Genomic DNA, 20,941 nt, shown 5'->3' with positions numbered 1-20,941 from the left:
TTGAATGACGTTATAGCCCGCCCTTTTCATTCGCTGTGTGGCTTCAATCACGTCCGTGATTTGGGTTTATATATGGCGGCAACTCTGGCCAAGAGTACTTCGGTTTCAGCATTTGAACTGCAAACATGTCTGGCAGAGGCAAGGGCGGGAAAGGACTCGGAAAAGGAGGCGCCAAGCGTCACCGTAAGGTTCTTCGCGACAACATCCAGGGCATCACCAAGCCCGCTATCCGCCGTCTGGCTCGCCGTGGTGGAGTCAAGCGGATCTCTGGTCTGATCTACGAGGAGACTCGCGGAGTGCTCAAGGTGTTCCTGGAGAACGTGATCCGTGACGCCGTCACCTACACCGAGCACGCCAAGAGGAAGACCGTGACCGCCATGGATGTGGTCTATGCGCTCAAGAGGCAGGGCCGCACTCTGTACGGCTTCGGCGGTTAAACCCAACTAGATACACTCGAAACGCAAAGGCTCTTTTAAGAGCCGCCCACACCACCTGAAAAGCTTTAGCTTTGCACTGTGATCGAGTCACGTCACCTCTCATGCATTGACAATATGTAATGCACCAGCAGATAGTCGTGATGCGCTAATGATTGTTTTGGGGAAACAACTTGACGGGCAAAACTGCCCGATGCTCAAGCACGGCCGCCAGGTAGACGGGGGCACCGGCACCTATTATTTCTTTGACGACGGTCATTTTGAAAAACAAAGATTAGGCTTGGTACGAATAGCACACTCCTGCTGTTGTCCGCAATAGTGACAAAACCCAGTCACCGGGGAGTCGCTGTTCCTGTGTCTAGCCTGTATATTGCTGCAAATAGTGATGGTGAGATGAAGCTTCTTGAAGGCGGTCGACTCTTCAAGAAGGTTCATTTGCGCTCTGGCACCACCAAGTGGACATTAAATATAAAATTCTGCAAGCATGAACTTCTGTTGCTCAGAGCTCTCAGTGGGATTGCACCCATGTCAACAATATAAGACAGATGGGGGTGAATGCAGTAATGGTGTTTCAGAAGGCATGGATAAGATTTACACACACAAAATAACAATTTTTAATTTCAACTATTTTTATTCAAAAAAATATTTTTTTAACTGTTTTTGGACTGCCTGTTTCTTTTCTTTGACAGAACTCTTTCACTTGGAACAGATGAGGTGAGGGCACAGAGGTGTCTTTTTGCTGACATGTTTCGTTTCAACCAAAGTATCATCCCATCCACACCACTCCCACACAGAAATGCACTGATTAGAACAATAATCTTGGATTTTAATAACTCTGATAACTAACTATCATGAGGGAAAAAATAAATCACACTTTGTCACAAAAGCCTCAAAACCGCACTTCAACGCAATGACACCTCACCTTGTTACTCCCACTAACTCCATTGTTTTCAGCAATTCCAATGACGATTGCATTTTATTTCGCTCACCAATGCTACGCTGCTCAGGACCGGTCTCCTTCCTCTCATGCAGGGCCTTATCGTGCCTCAACATAGATGAAGTGTTGTTCTTCTATCTGGGCTCTTTCAAACACAACCTTTACTTCAACTTATTAAGAAAACATCAGCTTTAATATTTTTTCCACATTCAATTACATCTGTTATACTTCGTACTTAGACAGAGATAAGATCGAAGTGGTCCTAAAGCGGGGAAAACTTTCTCTTTCTTGATGGTTCCATGATAACAGTCATCAATAATCGATACAGAGAGGTTGACAAAACGTTCCCAAATGCTCACAAAACATGACAAAATGGGGAAACTCCATTGTGTTTCGTGTCGCTTAAATCTGGAATTGAACTGCTCGATCCACTTCCTGAACCGGTATTATTCTAATTATATATTGGCTGATGTTGTTCGCCCTTGAAGTATTTCTACATTTGAACAGTACTGGCCATAAACTATAAAATTTCTACTAAGAGTTTTTCCTCTCCATGTTCACATTATGTTGTTTTCTTTCGCACCAATTGTGCATGAACAATCATTTATATACACTTACATTCATATTTTATTGATGACAAGATGAACAAGATAAAACATATTAACATGCTGTGCCGGTTTAGGGGATAAAACCATTCTATGAAAACATGATTTTATGATTTCCTATATAAATCGGACAATAAGTGAAAACACGAAGATGTGAATATGATTTAAATGTGCTTCAAAAGCAGGGTTTTCTCAATCTGAGGATGAGGGCTTCAAAACAACCAGGTGATTCTAATCAGATTTTTTTTTTTTTTTTTTAACCAGAGTCCTGGTTAAGTTTGGTAAATTGATTTGGATGGTTAGGTTTTGGGTGTCAGTGAGCAGTCCCCACAAAGATGGCATCACAAACCTGTGCACGTCTTTACCTGTGTGTGTAAACTTGCAAAGTTTATCTTTCCATTGCTTGTGTGTGCGCACTAGTGAGTTTTACTTCCTTGTATGTAAGTCTGTGTGTGTACTCCAGCCACTCGCTTGTTTGGATGCCAGATGCGACTGGTTGTGTAACATGTCCAGCCGCAGTTCCACTTTCACAGAACTTTTCTGTCTCTTCTCAGAACGCCTCAGATTTGCTGACGAAAGGAGTTTTCCCTCTCCACATCTTCTTCTCTGGTGTTGAAATGAAACCCAAACTTCTGTTTATTCAGCCACTAGTTCTTCAATTGTCCACCAAAAGAACCACAAGTTTGAGGTCAAAGATCATGTTCTTTTTGGACCTCAGTGTCCTTTTGGGACCTCAGGTCTTTGATCGCAGCTGCTGAGTCTCTCCCGCACAATGGAGCTCAGAGGACTGAAGGAAATTAAATAGAGCTGGCGACACGATGTTGCCTTCTTGTGATTTTGCAATATAATGATTTAATGCAATCAAATAAGTGTGTCTGTGCATTTATAAGTTAAAGTATAAGTTAAACAAAATCTGACTTTAAAAAGAGCTGTGCAGATGGGGTAGGGAGAAAGCTCTGCGCTTGGCTCACAGCAGTACCTTTGTGTCAGATGGACTTGATAACATCGCTGAAAAGAGAATCTCTCCTCATTGTGAGGAGAATGAACAATGAAGGAAATATTAGAGCATTATCTTAGTAACAGTGGTAAACAGTGACAGCTGGTAAGATACTCAAACTATTCTCACCTTGAATTAAACTGTTGTGGAACCACAAATCAGTGAACAGCAGGATTGTGGAGATTGACATGATGTAGCAGTTTTAGCTTCTGTAGTATCGCAGGGGCAGAGTCCGCCACGGTGCAACCTCCAGTCACTGTTTATTAAAAGGACACAACGATGTTCAGATGTCTGCTGAGTGGAGAGGATCCAAACTGCTGGTCCCGAACACACCATCCAACCGACCGCTAGAGCTGCTGCTAGCTCTGCTGCTACTGCCGCGAGCATTGTAGCTAGTAAAGCACTCCACAAACTTATGAGGTAACTCAAGAACCTAAGGAATATTAATGAAAGAAACACTGTCAAGAATTTTAGAACAAATATGTATAAGATAACATGGAGGGAAAATAAGAGTCAGAGTCACTTCCGTCAATTCCCCTGAAACCCTCTTTCATTGGGCAGCGTCCAGACTCTGTTTTTTTTTTTTTTTCTTTTTTTCTATGAACAGGCGTGGAATTCTTCGAGAATGAGTATATGCTTTACAAATCATATTAAAAATGTCAAAAATCTGTCACCAGCACTTTGATGAGGCGGTGCTGTGGTGACGCAACCTATACACATCTCTGCGAGCAACTCCGGAGAAAAAGGTAAAAATTTGTCTGTCACAAAGGTTGTTTGTATTTGAACGGCTGTTCCAGCAAAACTGTGGAATACTATCACTCAGAAGTTCATTTGGGCTCAAAATAATGGCAATAATAGAATTCATCAGCGATCATTCGTGCGACAATAGGTCCTCTGGCAAAACTGTTATTGTCACAGACCTCATTTTGAGTTGAACTGATTGTGGAGAGCAAAGAAGGAGAAAAAAATTAAAAAAAATCAAATTCTCAATCAGGAGGCAGAAATAGTTGCTCAATTTGATCGTTTTTCTCACACTGCCACAGGGCAGTCAAAAGGTTGCATGTGGCCCCAGGGCCAGTCTGTGCTAAGGTCTGATTGAAGGGGAACATTAAACCCGACTTGGAGGAGCTCAGACAAAGACTGCTGGTTCATCAAAACAAGTTTCTGATTGTCATGTGACTCCTGAATCACCCTGCGGAAACACGATCACTGGGAGGCGTTTCCACGGTAACTTAACTGATAAAAGTCAGGACTGCTGCACACACACTCAAACCCTCCTCTTACTCATCCTCACACACACGTCCTGAAGCAGAGAAGGTGAGCCACCGTCTCTTCAAATCTACTGTATTGTGTGATGTCATCTGGACTCTGCTCTCCTCAGATGACCCGTCTCAGTCTGCTGGTCCTCGGTCTTGCAGCCCTGCTGGGACCCGGACTCGCCGTGGATGTGGGCATTTTGAACAATGTAGTGGACCAGCTCCTGAACAGGTGTGGTCCTCCGTCTTCTCTCGGAACACTTTGCCAGAAAACATCTTCAAACAAACATCAAACTCTCTGTCTTCATGAATGATTGAAGAACATTATTTTGATCGTCTGTTGGTTCAGTTTTTCATGTTATTGTGAGGAAAGTGAAACTTTTGTTTCATTATTTATTCACACTGACCTGGACTCGTGTTTCTGACACTCAACTATCACATCTCTGTCACAGGTTCAAGCCCAACTTCCCCAACACCAAGTGAGTTCCCACACCATGCTGTTATTGACAGGTTTTTAATGTTCTTTAGACCTAGACCTGACCAGATCTCCTCAGCCCTGTTCAGAATAGATCTCACACCATCATCTAACATTTGTTCTGGTTCCAACAGCAATGCTCCCACCTTCACTCTGGCTGTGAAGGTCCCTCAGGGCTCTCAGCCTGGACAGTACAACGTGAATCAAGTACCAGATACCTCTGATTCGGTGAAGAACGTGATCCTTAATAGTTGTGACATCTACTCCAGCTCTAGTCTGGTGGCTGCAACTGTCCTGAAACCTGTGGATGGCCACTACTGCCAGACCCAGCCTCCCATCATTGGTCACTCAGAGTACCGAGTCCTCCAGAGGTTCAACCTGCAGGCCCAGGGTCAAGAGCTGATGGTGTTCTACTGCTCCACCTCTCCCTGCAATGGAATCTGCACCAATGATCGCAACTCGTACAACATCCTCCAGCTAATCAAGAGGATCAACGCGTGGGCCAACCGGGCACTGGTCTTCACCAAAATCTTCAAGCCTCCAAACCGTGGACCCCTGACTCCTGCTGAGATGACAACGTCTCTAAAGAACCTTGGGGCCTCCATTGGACTCTCTAACATCTACCGCTGCAGCGGGGGTCAGTGCCAACGCTGCTTCAACAACAATCAGGCAGTGAGGTTCTGTATCGCAGACAACTAGAGTAACCTCTCAGTGAACCCGGTATTCAAGTCCTTCTCTTGTTCTTGTCGAGTCTCTGCAGAAGTAATCCAACCAAAGTGCTTGCTCAGTATCTCTGTTTGTCTGCCATATTTGTTTCCTAATTAAAGCACTCAGCATCAGTTTAAGACTTGTTCTTGCTCCACACAAGATGCTCCTCATCGGAAACACGAAAAAAAAACAAAAACAAAAAAAACATAACCGTCCACAATGGAAGACAGGATTGACTTCACAAAATTTTCTGGGCAAATATGTGAAGTTAAAAAAAATAAAAAATAAAAATTAGAAAAGAGTCCAACAATGCCACTTTGGGAATTTCACCCAGAGAATGATTAAACTAAGGACACGCAGGTCCGCTGTCGAGAGACACACTCTAAAATCCCACAATCTGAAATGAAAGTGACCAGAATGATGAGAGTTTACCATCTATACATGCAACAGCGATTACACCAGCATCACCACGATCAAATTTATTAAACTGGCGCTCCAAAACCCCAAGCCACTTGTCTGTGCAGACAGACAGCTTACGGGTGACCTGGTACCAAAACCGGCAGTCCGGAAGCAGAGAGAGACCTGACGGTGTCACTTAATAGCAACAGCGTCACTGGGTGATTGGTTGGATATTGCCACTAAACGCAGCAGGCACCTTAACCGCCTTTCGATCTGCTACAGAATCTAAGAGCATGTGTTTGCCCAGGCCAACCAGAACACTTGAAGATTTCAATGCAGTTTCCTGTTCAGCCATCAGTAGACACTGTTCTGTCATTTAGAGTTTCATATCATAACTTGTTTGAGGAAGCATTTTACTTACACGCTGACACACGCCCACACTCTACACAGCAGCAGACTCGGTCAGGTTAACTAGTCAGGTTAGCTACTGCTACAGTGCTAATGATAAAAAATGTCTCATGTTAACTAGCTAACACAATTTTTTATTTGTTTTCTTTAGATGCAGTGTTGGAAAAAGCTATAACTAAGGTTGCTAGACCCAATTTTTCCTACGTTATGGCTATTCCAGCCTATTTTATCTAAGATAAAGTTGATGTTGTTGATGTTCGTGTTGCTAATGTCAATGTCAAAGTCGATAAATGCGGTTAAAGCTAATTTGTTGAAGCTAATTGCTAAGCTAACTGAAGATAAATCTTTTAGAACGAATGTCATTGTCATTAAGCAAATGTAGTTAAAACTGGTGTCAATCGTGATTAACATGACAATATGAGAGCAAAAGACACAATAGTGAAAGGCGCTAAAGCCTGCATAATATTGCTTAAGCTGTTGAATCTGAAGCCACAGTTGCAAAATTTCTTATAGTAAAAATTTCAGCACTAAAACTGATGATTTTGTTGCTAAGCTGAAAATAATGTTGCAAAAGCTTAATGCTAGGTGTGGCATTGCTAGCACTAATTCTGTTGAAGCTAATGCTATTTCATCCTAAACTAATGTAATGTTGATAAAGTTAAACATATTGTGAAAACTGCTGTTAAACAACAGTTGCAAACAAAAGTCTCTCAAAGGTGTGGGCATGTGCGCAGCTGAGGAGCCACAACAGACAGAAGTTGGTTTCCACCTGTATCAACGTTCCATGGAGACAGAAGTGCGTCAGACATTTGAGCGGGAATTACAGAAACAAACGAAAGAAAAGCCATCCCGCCAAGGCAGCCAATCAGAAACATGCAACGACACAGCGCCACCGCTATAAGAGCTCGAGCCGCGCCCGCGTCAGTCATTCGCTACTGTCCAGCAGCAACATGCCTGAACCAGCTAAGTCCGCGCCCAAGAAGGGCTCCAAGAAAGCCGTGACCAAGACCGCCGGCAAAGGAGGCAAAAAGAAGAAGAGGACCAGAAAGGAGAGCTACGCCATCTACGTGTACAAGGTGCTCAAGCAGGTCCACCCCGACACCGGCATCTCGTCCAAGGCCATGAGCATCATGAACTCGTTCGTCAACGACATCTTCGAGCGCATCGCCGGAGAAGCTTCTCGTCTGGCTCACTACAACAAGCGCTCCACCATCTCTTCCCGGGAGATCCAGACCGCCGTGCGCCTGCTCCTCCCCGGTGAGCTGGCCAAGCACGCCGTGTCCGAGGGAACCAAGGCCGTCACCAAGTACACCAGCTCCAAGTAAACCTCCGAAACTCAACGGCTCTTTTCAGAGCCACCCACTTTTATCTGACGAGCTTTGCGTTGTTGCCAGCACAGTGACTTGCATGTCGACTCAAGGCTTTAAACACAACTGATGACCATCTCAGATATGACGAGTAATGTGGCGTTGCGCAAGAAAAGCGCGATAGTTTCCATTCAGGAAGAAATCACATGTTCAACTTGAACTTGGGATGACGTCAACCCCACTTTACTCAAAACGCAAACATGCGAGTGAAAGCTGAAATATTTTGGGCTGATCCATCAACTAATTTGACTCGAGATGCAATTAAAAGCATGTATCATGAATATTGTCCATACAAGCGCCCCTGGCGCTCTCAATAATCGCCTATATATTATATTTTTAAATTAATTTAAATCATTTATTAACCAAAAGAACAGCAATTTGGCTCTTTACAAAAATACAAATATTTATTTATATCGGAACATGAAGACACTGGAAATGACTTGGACTGTGGCGCCTGATTTGAAAGCGATTCCTCCAATCAGGAGTGAAGCTCTTCCCCTGGAGGCGGAGTGATTTGTCACCAATCAGAACCAGACCTGTAAATATGACGTCAGAATGACGATGCTCTGTCGGCGCTTAAAAGACGGAGCCTCATCCCCTCACATATCAACTTTTCTGAACACAGAAGAGCTCCACTACCATGGCCAGAACCAAGCAGACCGCTCGTAAATCCACCGGAGGTAAAGCCCCCAGGAAGCAGCTGGCCACCAAGGCTGCCCGCAAGAGCGCTCCTGCCACTGGCGGAGTCAAGAAGCCTCACCGTTACAGGCCCGGCACCGTGGCTCTGAGAGAGATCCGTCGCTACCAGAAGTCCACCGAGCTGCTGATTCGCAAGCTGCCCTTCCAGCGTCTGGTCCGTGAGATCGCGCAGGACTTCAAGACCGACCTGCGCTTCCAGAGCTCCGCCGTCATGGCTCTTCAGGAGGCCAGCGAGGCTTATCTGGTCGGCCTCTTCGAGGACACCAACCTGTGCGCCATCCACGCCAAGAGAGTCACCATCATGCCCAAAGACATCCAGCTGGCCCGCCGCATCCGCGGAGAGAGAGCTTAAACCCTCACGCCTCTCACTCGACACCACAAAGGCTCTTTTCAGAGCCACACACCTTCTCAAATGAGTGATGGTGCCTATGGAATGGTCATTTATTCTATTTCTGTGCAAGTTCTTCGTAGATGCCTTACAATAAGTTGAAACCACGTGATTTTCATGAGTATAAAGGTGCTTGATCATTGAGGGAAGATGACTTTCAACTGTAGTTGTCGGACTGAAATGTCAAACATGAGCGCTGCAGTCACATTTATATAATTTGAGCGGACGTATATGAAGACTAATGTGAAGAACCGCCCGTCAGATGACGTCACAATGGCTTTTCAGAGGCGCCAACGCGTACAATTGCTGATCTCCGCTTTCTCTTTCTCTAATGATTCCATCGTCCCTTCCGTGTGTATCCCTGTTGGGATGCGAGATGAAGAAACGATTGCCACATTGACGTATGTGTTTCCGGATAACTGAGCTCGCTGACAGGCGACAGGCAACATACAGAACGTCTGATACTTGTTTAGAGAGATGTTTGCGTGACACCGTTTCCACGGAGATGTGTAGTTGTTCTGAAAGAAATCTTTAGACGCAGTGGGTGGCTCTTAAAAGAGCCGTTGTGGCGATACTGTAAGTGGTCTATTTACTTGGAGCTAGTGTACTTGGTGACGGCCTTGGTTCCCTCGGACACGGCGTGCTTGGCCAGCTCACCGGGCAGCAGCAGGCGCACGGCGGTCTGGATCTCCCGGGAAGAGATGGTGGAGCGCTTGTTGTAGTGAGCCAGGCGGGACGCTTCTCCGGCGATGCGCTCGAAGATGTCGTTGACGAACGAGTTCATGATGCTCATGGCCTTGGACGAGATGCCGGTGTCGGGGTGGACCTGCTTGAGCACCTTGTACACGTAGATGGCGTAGCTCTCCTTCCTGGTCCTCTTCTTCTTTTTGCCTCCTTTGCCGGTGGTCTTGGTCACGGCTTTCTTGGAGCCCTTCTTGGGCGCGGACTTGGCTGGTTCAGGCATGATACTGCTGGACAGTAGCGAATGACTGCGACCGGCGCTGCTCGCGCTTTTATGGCGGTGGAGCTGTGTCGTTGCCTGTTTCTGATTGGCTGCCTTGGAAAATGGCGGGCTGTCTGTCTTTCGTGCTGAGCGCTCTGTTCTCAAGAGTTGTCGGTTATTTCTGTCTTGAAGACTTGCGCCAGTGCGCATTAATGAACTACTTGTGCGCTCAGTTTATGCTACAATGAATGAGAGAAACAACCGTCATTTTATTATTGCAGTTTTGATGCCGCAGCAACTCCACCATAACCTCAAAAAGTAAAACATAAACAATAAGAATATATATATTTTTAAGTTATGGTCCTGATGAGTTGGCATAGAAAGGTCGAGTATATCATCTTGTGCAGTGAGTTTAACGTGTACACAGACATTGACGGTGTTATGTCCTTAATCTATAAAAAGGGAGACCCTCGCAACATAAACAATTGGAGGCACCTAACAATGATGAATATTGACTACAATATTTTTACATACAAACATTTTGTTAAGATTAAACACGGCCCTAGGAACCAACATAGAAAGCGAACAAACTTGTGCTGTGAAAGCGATGTGATGTGGGACAACTTGGCCACTTTACAGGAAATCACAAGCAATGAAAATGATTTTTATGTTTTAGCCCTAGACAAAAAAGTATATTTTTTTATCCAGAGATGATTTATTACATGTTTTTAAAAGCTACGATTTTAAACAAGATTTTATTGACAAAGTCACGCTTTTATATGCCCATTCCACCATACAGGATAATGTCAACAGGCTTTTAACTGAACAGCTTAATGTCGAAAGTGTCATGGCCGATCCCGCCATGCTTTTATTTTTGCCAGTTACTTTCTGCTCCTGTATGTCTTTGTCTCTCTTGACAGTGTCGGGCGCGATTGGCAGCTGCAATCAATTTTCTCTGATGAGCCTCCACCTCTTAAGGAGAAGCTGGAGGTTGATGCAGCACCAGATCATGAATGGTTCTATGCTGTGGTGTGCTTTTGGAGTCCTATTCGGAACTTTTTTTTTTTTGAGGAGATTTTTACTTCCTGGTTTGCCCTGTTTTTTGCCTTTGACTGAGAGTTTTTGTAAGTTTGTCCAAATTTTTTGCTTCCTTGTTTCTTAGTTCCTCGACACTCGTGCCCGAGCTGTTATCACTGTGTTTCTGGACAATTTTGATGCTCCCTGGACTTTGGTTGAGCTTGTTCTGTTGGAGTCTCGTAGTTATTTGTTTGGACTTGGACTGCATCCCATTTGTGTTGGCTCTGCTGTTTTTGTTATTGAACTCTGTTTGGGGACATATTGACATCAGCCTCTCTATAATTCCTGCGTTTGGGTTGTTCTCTTTGTCTGAATCATCACAGAAAGAGGGGTGAAGCAAGGCTGCCCTCTATCAGCAGCATTCTATATTTTAGCAATCAACACACTTTAAAACATCAAAAATGACCACGGGTCAACAGGAATCCGACCCAGACTTCCGTGTGAGTTCTACCAGACATGTATCGGGGAGATCGCTCCAATACTTGCCTCGGTTTTTAACGAAGGGCTGTTGAAGGGGGTCCTCCACTTGTCGGCTTATCAAGGTGCCATGTCCTTGATCTATAAAAAAGGAGACCCTTACGACATAAACAACTGGAGGCACGTGATAATGATGAACATTGATTATAAGATCTATATATTTGAATGCAGAATCTCAGCACAACCCTTGACACCATTGTTGAAGGAGAGCAAACCTGTGCGGTGAAAGGGAGAGTGATGTGGGACAACCTGGCCACCCTACGTGACATCACGAGTATGAAGAGTGATTTTTATGTGTTGGCCTTGGATCTGAAAAAAAAATTTGATTTGAAATTGGATTTTTTTTTTTTTTTTTAATCAAGGGATTATTTGTGGCATGTTATAAGAAGCTATGGTTTTTAACAGGATTTTATTGATCAGATCAAGCTTTTATATGCCCATTCCACGGTCCAGGCTAACATCAACTGTGTTTTAACTTAGCGGTTTGACGTTCTAAGAGGGGTGAAGCAAGGCTGCCCCCTATCAGCAGCGCTTTACATTTTAGCCATTAACCTCCTCTTAAACAATATAAAAAATGACCAGAGATTAAACGGAACTCAGACACAAAGTGGCGAGAAAATCGTGGCCATGGCGTATGCGGATGATATCGTACTGGTAATCAATAACCAAGACCAACTGGACATAGTCAATGAGCACTTGAACTATGAAAAGGCCTCAGGAGCAAAATTAAACCAACACAAAACAGAGGCAGTCTGGTTTGGAAATCCTAATAATAAAGTCCCACTTGCTATAAAAGATCAAACCAAAACTACCATCCAGAGAATAGAGTTCTCCCACACATGCAGCTACAATGAAAACTGGAGCGCAAAAGAAAGGGAAGTGATAGAAGAACTTAGCAAGTGGGAAAACAAAAACACCAATTACAAGCTCAGAATTTTAATCATAAAAATATTTGTTTTATCTAAATTAATGTCCTTAACAAACATATTTCCTCCTCAAGTGCACACCATAAAGAGGTTAAACAAGCTGCTTGTCAATTCTGGGGAACCACCAGAGAGGTGGAGAAGCGGCAGCTGCTTTTCAAAAGCAGAAAAGGTGGAGGGCTTGGAGCCATGGATGTGCAGCTTGAGCCATAGCCTTCTGTAAAACCATTGCTGCTGGAGTCCAGAGAAATGCTGTGTAGGTGGGGCACAGATCGAGGTGGGAGAAGAAGGGGAGAGCAAGAAATAACATCCCCTACTACGTCTTGACCTACTCAGATTATAGAGCGAGACACGGGCATCTGCCGATTAACTGAGTCGCAGACTCCAACAAAAAGATCTACGAGATTATATCAAATGATCTTTATGGTGGTTATATCTTGTTAGGAACATCTCTTCCCGGGAGATGGCCGAGATTAAGAGAGACATCATGTGGCTAGTGTCCATCGGCAGACTCGCAGTACGGGCTGTTGTAAAATGGAGTTGCTTTGTTAAGACCAAGTGTTGTCCTGTTGATGGATGCCAGCAAGACGAGACAATTGACCACCTGTTGTTGGAGTGTCCTCGGGCCAGAGATGTGTGGGCCAGGATAAAAGACATTGGACTGGATGTGGAGGTCAACCGGAATACAGTGATGTTTGGAATCTTTGGTGAGTCCATACCCCAACAAAAGAAAGATCTATATTGGTGTGTGATCTCCCATGTGGTATTCAAGTTGTGGAAGACCAGATGTATGCTGGTCTTGCATAATAGGGCGACCCCAGGTGACGTCATCGCCAACCAGATAATTGCGGAACTGAAACGGCAGAGGTCCATAGACACAAAAGAAAATGTGCATCGACAATGGAATGTTCTATCGTTATGAAGGTCTTATTTCAAAGCAAATGTTTTCATGTGGTGTAAACTGTATCTTACCTCTTTGTTATGATGTGTTAATTATATCCTTTGTATTAAAATGTCATTTGAATAAAGTAATTTAAAAAGCGAAAAGGAGGTAAAGGACTCGGGAAAAGAGGCGCTAAGCGTCACCGTAAGGTTCTCCGCGACAACATCCAGGGAAGAAGCCTGCTATTCGCCGTCTGGCTCGCCGTGGTGGAGTCAAGCGGATCTCTGGTCTGATCTACGAGGAGACTCGCGGAGTGCTCAAGGTGTTCCTGGAGAACGTGATCCGTGACGTGGTCACCGACACCGAGCACGCCAAGAGGAAGACCGTGACCGCCATGGACGTGGTCTACGCTCTCAAGGGACAGGGCCGCACTCTCTACGGCTTCGGCGGTTAAACCAACAGTGAATTGTTACAACCCAAAGGCTCTTTTAAGAGCCGCCCAAATCTGTGAAGAGTTCTTATTACCAATTGAAGGTTATTGATGCGACAACTGAATGTATTTAACGGAAGTAGCTGTGAGAACTTTAGACTATGAAGCAAGGTGAAACTGGGGCTAAGTGTGATTTACACGAAGTGCTTTTTTTATGGTTGTGTTTATCTTACAGTATCTTGAATTTTTAGCTAATGTCTCACTCGGGTGATCCTGATCAGCCAAAATGTAAGCTAAGATAACACCCTTAGAAAAGAGGCATTAGGTTGATTAGTATGAAGCAGAAAGTGAAGTGGTCCTTCAACCCACAAGCTCTTCTGCAGATGACTGCTTCTGTTCACAATGACCTTTTACTTGCATATTTAAACATGAATCAATGGTATTCAGAGTTTCTCGGAATTAACTTCATCCTAAATCTCAATATAGATACAATAGATAGTTGTTCTTTTTGCATTTTATGATAGGAATAACTTGCTTGACTTCTTTCCTTTTTCCCCTCATTCATTATCACTACAAGATGGTGTGAGCAGCGTCCCTAAATGTGGTTAGTTGATCAACATTAAAAAAACAAAGTACCTCGGCAAGGACAAACATGTTATCTGCACATATGTGTACAGTGGGAACCAAAGAGGTGAAGCACCATTTTTTTTTTTTTAAATGGACTGATTTTCATGAATACATGATCCACACATATTAATTGGTTTTGTAATCCGGTTGAAGTCATGATGTCTTGTGGTTGTTCTTTGTGTTATTGTTCTTAAATTCCCTACAGTACAAACAGGTTCTAAAACTGCTTCACAATATGTATTCACGTCAATCAACAACAGACTCATAGTTCTGTGTAAACTTTCTCTTTAAAATCCCTGCATCAATCATAACCATGACAGCATGTTCACATTGTAAAGCAGCAAACATTACAAAGTTCAAATCCTCCCCTGTACCATGTCAGCTGACTGCCTATTTAGACCTATTTTCTTGTTAAGAAATGTCTGATCGATATATAATATTGTTTTTGGAATCTACTTGAAAACATTTATTCCTTCATTTCAAGTTGGAGAAGACAGAAGACAACTGAAGTGACATCAAGCAGCCACGCGAATGTGTGTTTGCTTTGTTATTCGACATGGCTGCTAAAAGAATATCAAACTCACTTTTACATGGAATACATAAAGAGCCTGCTACACTAACAAGGCGGTTTGGCGACGGTTTCATCCGTTTTACTACTTTTATTGAAGAAAAACCAGGAGGACATCCGTGAGGATGAGCGCTGATGACAGCGATGAGGTGAATTTATGACGATTTACAACAAAAGTATGAGGACAATTTCAAGTGTTTGTGTATTGAGATGGAAGAGAAATGTGTCCGCTATCACAAATGTCCATTTACAGTCTTCTATATATTTGTCCAGAGTTGTCCTTTTTTGCTTAGAACGACGAAGAGAAAGCACAAGTGTGGAGCAGCGTCGTGCTATTCAGGGAGCTGCAGTTGCCTTCACTCTCCACAGTTCCCATGGCGCGTTTAAGTGCATCCCACACAGTGGAGCGTGTAAAGTCTGCACAGACGTCTGAGAGAGAAGCACTGTGAACATGGCAGAAGTTGCCCCAGCACCAGCCGCTACTCCGGCCAAGGCCGCCAAGAAGAAGAGCACAAAACCCGCCAAGAGCGGCCCCAGCGTCGACGGGCTCATCGTCAAGGCCGTGTCCGACTCCAAGGAGTGTAGCGGTGTGTCGCTAGCCGCCATCAAGAAAGCTCTGGTCGCCGGAGGATACAATATGGAGAAGAACAAGGCTCGTGTCAAGACCGCAGTGAAGAAGCTGGTCACTGCTGGAACCCCGGCCCAGACCAAGGGCACTGGAGGTTCCGGCTCTTTCAAGATGAGCAAGAAGGAAGCTCCAAAAACCAAGAAAGCCGCTCCAAAAACCAAGAAAGCCGCTCCTAAAGCTAAGAAGGCCGCCGCCAAGAAACCCGCAGCAGCCAAGAAGCCCAAGAGCCCAGCGAAGAAGCCGGCGTCCGCTAAGAAATCTCTGAAGAAAGCGGCCAAGAAGCTCGCAGCAAAGAAGGCGGCGACAAAGAGCCCCAAGAAAGCTGCCGCCAAGAAACCCGCCAAGAGCCCCAAGAAGGCGGCTAAGAAGCCCGCAGCCAAGAAAACTCCAGTCAAGAAGGCAGCCAAGCCCAAAGCCAAGAAAGCAGCTCCCAAGAAGAAGTAGACGTTCAAATCTCGTCTTCCTCAAAAGGCTCTTTTCAGAGCCACCCACCATCTCTACAGAGCCTTCCCATATTGTCTTGTTTAGAAATAGTTTGTCGATAGTGCGGAGATGTGATCATTCCTACCTGAGACATTCCTGACATTTTATTCTATTGTTTAATGTATGTAACATTCTATAATTGGCGACTCAGGTCGATTTTAGAGGGAAAACCTTTTCCATTCATTCATTCTATGTAAACCGCTGGTCAGCAAACGCTTTCCTCTGCGGTTGGTCACTGGCTCCAACTCCAACAACGAGCTCTTCCACAATGTCCGGTGTTCATTGGAGGAAATTACTTAAGACAGGGCCGCCCTCTTCTCGGTCATATATATGGGTTTGCCGGATCATTTTTTTAAGCTTTACTCATTACAATCATGAGTGGAAGAGGCAAAACCGGCGGCAAGTCCCGCGCCAAGGCCAAGTCCCGCTCATCCAGAGCCGGACTCCAGTTCCCGGTCGGTCGTGTCCACAGGCTGCTCAGGAAGGGCAACTATGCTCAGCGTGTCGGTGCCGGTGCCCCCGTCTACCTGGCAGCCGTGCTGGAGTATCTGACCGCTGAGATCCTGGAGTTGGCTGGAAACGCCGCCCGCGACAACAAAAAGGCCAGGATCATCCCCCGCCACCTGCAGCTGGCTGTCCGCAACGACGAGGAGCTCAACAAGCTGCTCGGAGGAGTCACCATCGCTCAGGGCGGTGTCCTGCCCAACATCCAGGCGGTTCTGCTGCCCAAGAAGACCGAGAAGCCCGCCAAGGCCAAGTAAAGGCTCCAACACCACAAAGGCTCTTTTCAGAGCCACCCACTTTCAACTAGAGAGAAGTTCATTGATCAAATGTACCTCATTTACACACTAAGTGATGGAAATAATGGATGTTGTGGATATCCCTAACAATGGTCGTTGTTTTCAGATTTCCAGATACATTTGCATTGCAAAGCCCAGTGAAATATACGTGACTGAATAAATGTACATCAACTACATTAACAGCAGCACAATATCTGCCATGACTAACTTCATAACATACTGACGTTAAGATGCTTGGTGGGAAAATAACACTGAATAGGCGTGCTTTTGGTGCATAACATGAAAAGGTGTATATATGTATATATATATATATATAAAGAAGAATATATATAAATAAAGAACAATAGCAGTCTCAGTGGCCGCAGCCAAGAAAAACACAAAAGAAAGAAAAGCCATGCCGCCACTTTTCAAAGGACCCAATCAGAAACATGCAAAGACACAGCTCCACCGCTGTAAGAGCGCGAGCTGCGCCAGTTGCTCTCATTCGCTACTGTCCAGCATCGACATGCCTGAACCAGCCAAGTCCGCGCCCAAGAAGGGCTCCAAGAAAACCGTGACCAAGACCACCGGCAAAGGAGGCAAAAAGAAGAAGAGGACCAGGAAGGAGAGCTACGCCATCTACGTGTACAAGGTGCTCAAGCAGGTCCACCCCGACACCGGCATCTCGTCCAAGGCCATGAGCATCATGAATTCGTTCGTCAACGACATCTTTGAGCGCATCGCTGGAGAAGCTTCTCGCCTGGCTCACTACAACAAGCGCTCCACCATCTCTTCCCGGGAGATCCAGACCGCCGTGCGTCTTCTCCTCCCCGGTGAGCTGGCCAAGCACGCCGTGTCTGAGGGAACCAAGGCCGTCACCAAATACACCAGCTCCAAGTAAAACGGTGCTCACCCTCCTCATCCCAACGGCTCTTTTCAGAGCCACACAACTTCTCAAATGAGTGACTGTTCCATTTACAAGGATGTTGATGGTGGTTGCCATAACTGAAAAATGGACTGCAGCGACAGTATTGAGCAGTTCTTCTGAAATAGTGGGGCAGAGTGATACTAGGAGTGCCGCATGTGACCCAAGATCATAATTTATTACTGTACTAACACCAGTTATTGCAACCACTGTAATTGCGCATTGATTATTTTCTTTAATGCAAACAAGGATACAATGTTATGCTGTGGTGGACTTACAATTTTATAGACAAATAATCCTTTGAGTTGAGTTTGAGTTTTAACCCTTTGAGTGCTGACGAATGGGATATCAAACGCTGCAGAGTTCCGGTAAAAGAACTAGAGTTGTCAGATGATATCCAAACTTTCCAGAGATGGGTGTAACGATCACCAGGAAGTTTCTATAAACAACACCATCATAGTGGAGTTTTATCTTTGATAAGTAAACGATCCCAAACAAACTATAACTGTTTCACAATGCTCCACAGGACACAGACGTAAACAGCATAGCGCAACACGGCAATGGAGACTGCCCTGCTCCGTAACTCAAACTAAAAAGCTGAACCGTAGTTGAAGTGAACATCGTCAGCTCCGCACTCATCACCACCCACACAGCAACAATGACAGTTTGCAATGACTATTGACAATATACTGTATGTAAGAAAACAAACTTACAGAGATATCTGTAGCTGCTATTCACAACTGAATTTATGTATTGGCGGGGGGAGGGGGAGTACAAGACGTTTGCCTTTGTTGAATTATGAGCTAAGTAAGATTTCCTACCCCACATGGCCTGTCTAAGACCAAAGTAGAGCCAAATCCACGCTAAAAAATATGCTAGTTTGATGGTAAAATGGCAATAATAATTCAGATGACCCGTTTTGTGGAAAAACGCACATTGCCAAATATAGAATACACAGGACAGCAATTTAGTTGGTTTAGGTGGCTCTTAAAAGAGCCTTTAGGTTGTGGTTAGTTCGCAATTGGTTTAGCCGCCAAAACCGTACAAAGTGCGGCCCTGCCTCTTAAGAGCGTAGACCACGTCCATAGCAGTCACGGTCTTCCTCTTGGCATGCTCGGTGTAGGTGACCGCGTCACGGATCACGTTCTCCAAAAACACCTTGAGCACTCCGCGAGTCTCCTCGTAGATTAAGCCGGAGATCCGCTTGACTCCACCACGGCGAGCCAGACGGCGGATAGCGGGCTTGGTGATGCCCTGAATGTTGTCGCGGAGAACCTTACGGTGACGCTTGGCGCCTCCTTTTCCGAGTCCTTTCCCGCCCTTGCTTTTTAAATTACTTTATTCAAATGACATTTTAATACAAAGGATATAATTAACACATCATAACAAAGAGGTAAGATACAGTTTACACCACATGAAAACATTTGCTTTGAAATAAGACCATCATAACGATAGAACATTCCATTGTCGATGCACATTTTCTTTTGTGTCTATGGACCTCTGCCGTTTCAGTTCCGCAATTATCTTGTTGACGATGACGTCACTTGGCATCGCCCTATTATGCAAGACCAGCATACATCTGGTCTTCCACAACTTGAAAACCACATGGGAGATCACACACCAATATAGATCTTTCTTTTGTTGGGGTATGGACTCACCAAAGACTCCAAACATCACTGTATTCCGGTTGACCTCCACATCCAGTCCAATGTCTTTTATCCTGGCCCACACATCTCTGGCCCGAGGACACTCCAACAACAGGTGGTCAATTGTCTCGTCCTGCTGGCATCCATCAACAGGACAACACTTGGTCTTAACAAAGCAACTCCACTTTACAACAGCCCGTACTGCGAGTCTGCCGATGGACACTAGCCACATGATGTCTCTCTTACTCTCGGCCATGTCCCGGGCAAAGATGTTCCTAACGCACGTGCCGTAATGTTCCGCTTGGAGGCCTTTATACAAGACATAACCACCATAAAGATCATTTGATATGATCTTGTAGATCTTTTTGTTGGAGTCTGCGACCCAGTTAATCGGCAGGTGCCCATGTCTCGCTCTAAAGTCTGAGTATGCTAAGACATAGTAGGGGATGTTATTCCTCGCTCTACCCTTCTTCTTCTCCCACCTGGATCTGTGCCCCACCCACACAGCATTTCGCTGGACTCCAGCAGCAATGGTTTTGCAAAAGGTTATGAGCAGCTTAAGCGGCACATCCATGGCTCCAAGCCCTCCACCTTTTCTGCTTTTGAAGAGCAGCTCCCGCTTTGCCACCTCTCTGGTGGTTCCCCAGATAAAATTGACAAGCAGCTTGTTTAACCTCTTTATAGTGTGCGCTTGAGGGGGAAATATGTTTGTTAAGAACATTAATTTAGATAAAACAAATGTTTTTATGATTAAAATTCTGAGTTTGTAAGTGGTGTTCTTGTTTTCCCACTTGCTAAGTTCTTCTATCACTTCCTTTTCTTTTGCGCTCCAGTTGTCATTGTAGCTGCATGTGTGGGAGAACTCTAATCCCAGGATGGTAGTTTTGGCTTGATCTTTTATAGCAAGTGGGACTTTATTATTAGGATTTCCAAACCAGACTGCCTCTGTTTTGTGTTGGTTTAATTTTGCTCCTGAGGCCTTTTCATAGTTCTTCAGGTGCTCATTGACTATGTCCAGTTCGTCTTGGTTATTGATTATCAGTACGATATCGTCCGCATACGCCATGGCCACGATTCTCTCGCCACTTTGTGTCCGAGTTCCGTTTAATCTCTGGTCATTTTTTATATTGTTTAAGAGGGGGTTAATGGCTAAAATGTAAAGTGCTGCTGATAGGGGACAGCCTTGCTTCACCCCTCTTTGAACATCAAACTGTTCAGTTAAAACACCATTGACGTTAGCCTGGACCGTGGACTGAGCATATAAAAGTTTGATCTGATCAATAAAATCCTGTTTAAAACCATAACATCTTAAAACATGCCATAAATAATCCCTAGATAAGAAGTCAAAGGCTTTTTTCTGATCCAAGGCCAACACGTAAAAATCACTCTTCGTGTCAGTGATGTCACGCAGAGTGGCCAGGTTGTCCCACATTAGTCTCCCTTTCACCGCACAGGTTTGCTCTTGTTCAACTATGGTGTCAAGGGATGTGCTGAGCCTCTGCATTAAAATGTTAGCTAAAATCTTATAATCAATGTTCATCATCATCACGTGCCTCCAGTTGTTTATGTCGTAAGGGTCTCCTTTCTTATAAATCAAAGACATGACACCCTGATAAGCCGACGAGTGGAGGACCCCCTTCAACAACCCTTCATTAAAAACCGAGGCGAGTATTGGAGCGATCTCCCCGATACACGTCTGATAGAACTCGGATGGAAGTCCATCTGGGCCTGGAGCTTTACCTCGATTTAGTCGGAGGATGGCCTCCTTCACCTCCTCGACACTCACTTCTGAGCTATTGGCCGTCTGATGAGATGCCTTGTTCAGGTTAATGAACGCGTTCATGCGGGCTTCTGGTATGAGTATTCTTCGGTACATCTC

At 44.8% G+C, this 20,941-nt stretch overlaps 6 protein-coding genes and 1 pseudogene across 6 annotated transcripts; 5 read left to right on the top strand and 2 right to left on the bottom strand.

Annotated features, from left to right (window-relative positions):
• The first annotated feature begins 117 nt into the window (after positions 1-117).
• Positions 118-555, top strand: LOC128754862 (histone H4). Its single transcript, XM_053857809.1, has one exon. It carries the CDS (start codon positions 126-128, stop codon positions 435-437), a length of 312 nt encoding a protein of 103 aa, XP_053713784.1. The 5' UTR covers positions 118-125; the 3' UTR covers positions 438-555.
• A 6,614-nt stretch (positions 556-7,169) lies between these two features.
• On the top strand, positions 7,170-7,642 carry LOC128754856 (histone H2B 1/2). The gene has a single exon (XM_053857803.1). It carries the CDS (start codon positions 7,170-7,172, stop codon positions 7,542-7,544), a length of 375 nt encoding a protein of 124 aa, XP_053713778.1. The 3' UTR covers positions 7,545-7,642.
• A 1,606-nt stretch (positions 7,643-9,248) lies between these two features.
• LOC128754865 (histone H2B 1/2-like) lies at positions 9,249-9,661 on the bottom strand. Its single transcript, XM_053857812.1, has one exon. It carries the CDS (start codon positions 9,635-9,637, stop codon positions 9,263-9,265), a length of 375 nt encoding a protein of 124 aa, XP_053713787.1. The 5' UTR covers positions 9,638-9,661; the 3' UTR covers positions 9,249-9,262.
• A 5,391-nt stretch (positions 9,662-15,052) lies between these two features.
• On the top strand, positions 15,053-15,726 carry LOC128754839 (histone H1-like). Its single transcript, XM_053857781.1, has one exon. The coding sequence runs from the start codon at positions 15,053-15,055 to the stop codon at positions 15,671-15,673; it is 621 nt and encodes a 206-aa protein (XP_053713756.1). The 3' UTR covers positions 15,674-15,726.
• Positions 15,727-16,086: 360 nt separating this feature from the next.
• LOC128754850 (histone H2A-like) lies at positions 16,087-16,473 on the top strand. The gene has a single exon (XM_053857796.1). The coding sequence runs from the start codon at positions 16,087-16,089 to the stop codon at positions 16,471-16,473; it is 387 nt and encodes a 128-aa protein (XP_053713771.1).
• A 544-nt stretch (positions 16,474-17,017) lies between these two features.
• On the top strand, positions 17,018-17,392 carry LOC128754857 (histone H2B 1/2-like). Its single transcript, XM_053857804.1, has one exon. The coding sequence runs from the start codon at positions 17,018-17,020 to the stop codon at positions 17,390-17,392; it is 375 nt and encodes a 124-aa protein (XP_053713779.1).
• Positions 17,393-18,442: 1,050 nt separating this feature from the next.
• LOC128754860 (histone H4-like) lies at positions 18,443-18,769 on the bottom strand (annotated as a pseudogene).
• Between the last annotated feature and the right edge of the window lie 2,172 nt (positions 18,770-20,941).

The sequence above is a fragment of the Synchiropus splendidus genome, chromosome 2, assembly GCF_027744825.2.
Source record: "Synchiropus splendidus isolate RoL2022-P1 chromosome 2, RoL_Sspl_1.0, whole genome shotgun sequence".
NCBI classification, from domain to species: domain Eukaryota; kingdom Metazoa; phylum Chordata; class Actinopteri; order Syngnathiformes; family Callionymidae; genus Synchiropus; species Synchiropus splendidus.
Note: the sequence above shows the minus strand (reverse complement) of the source record. Positions and strands in the feature narration are given on the sequence as shown.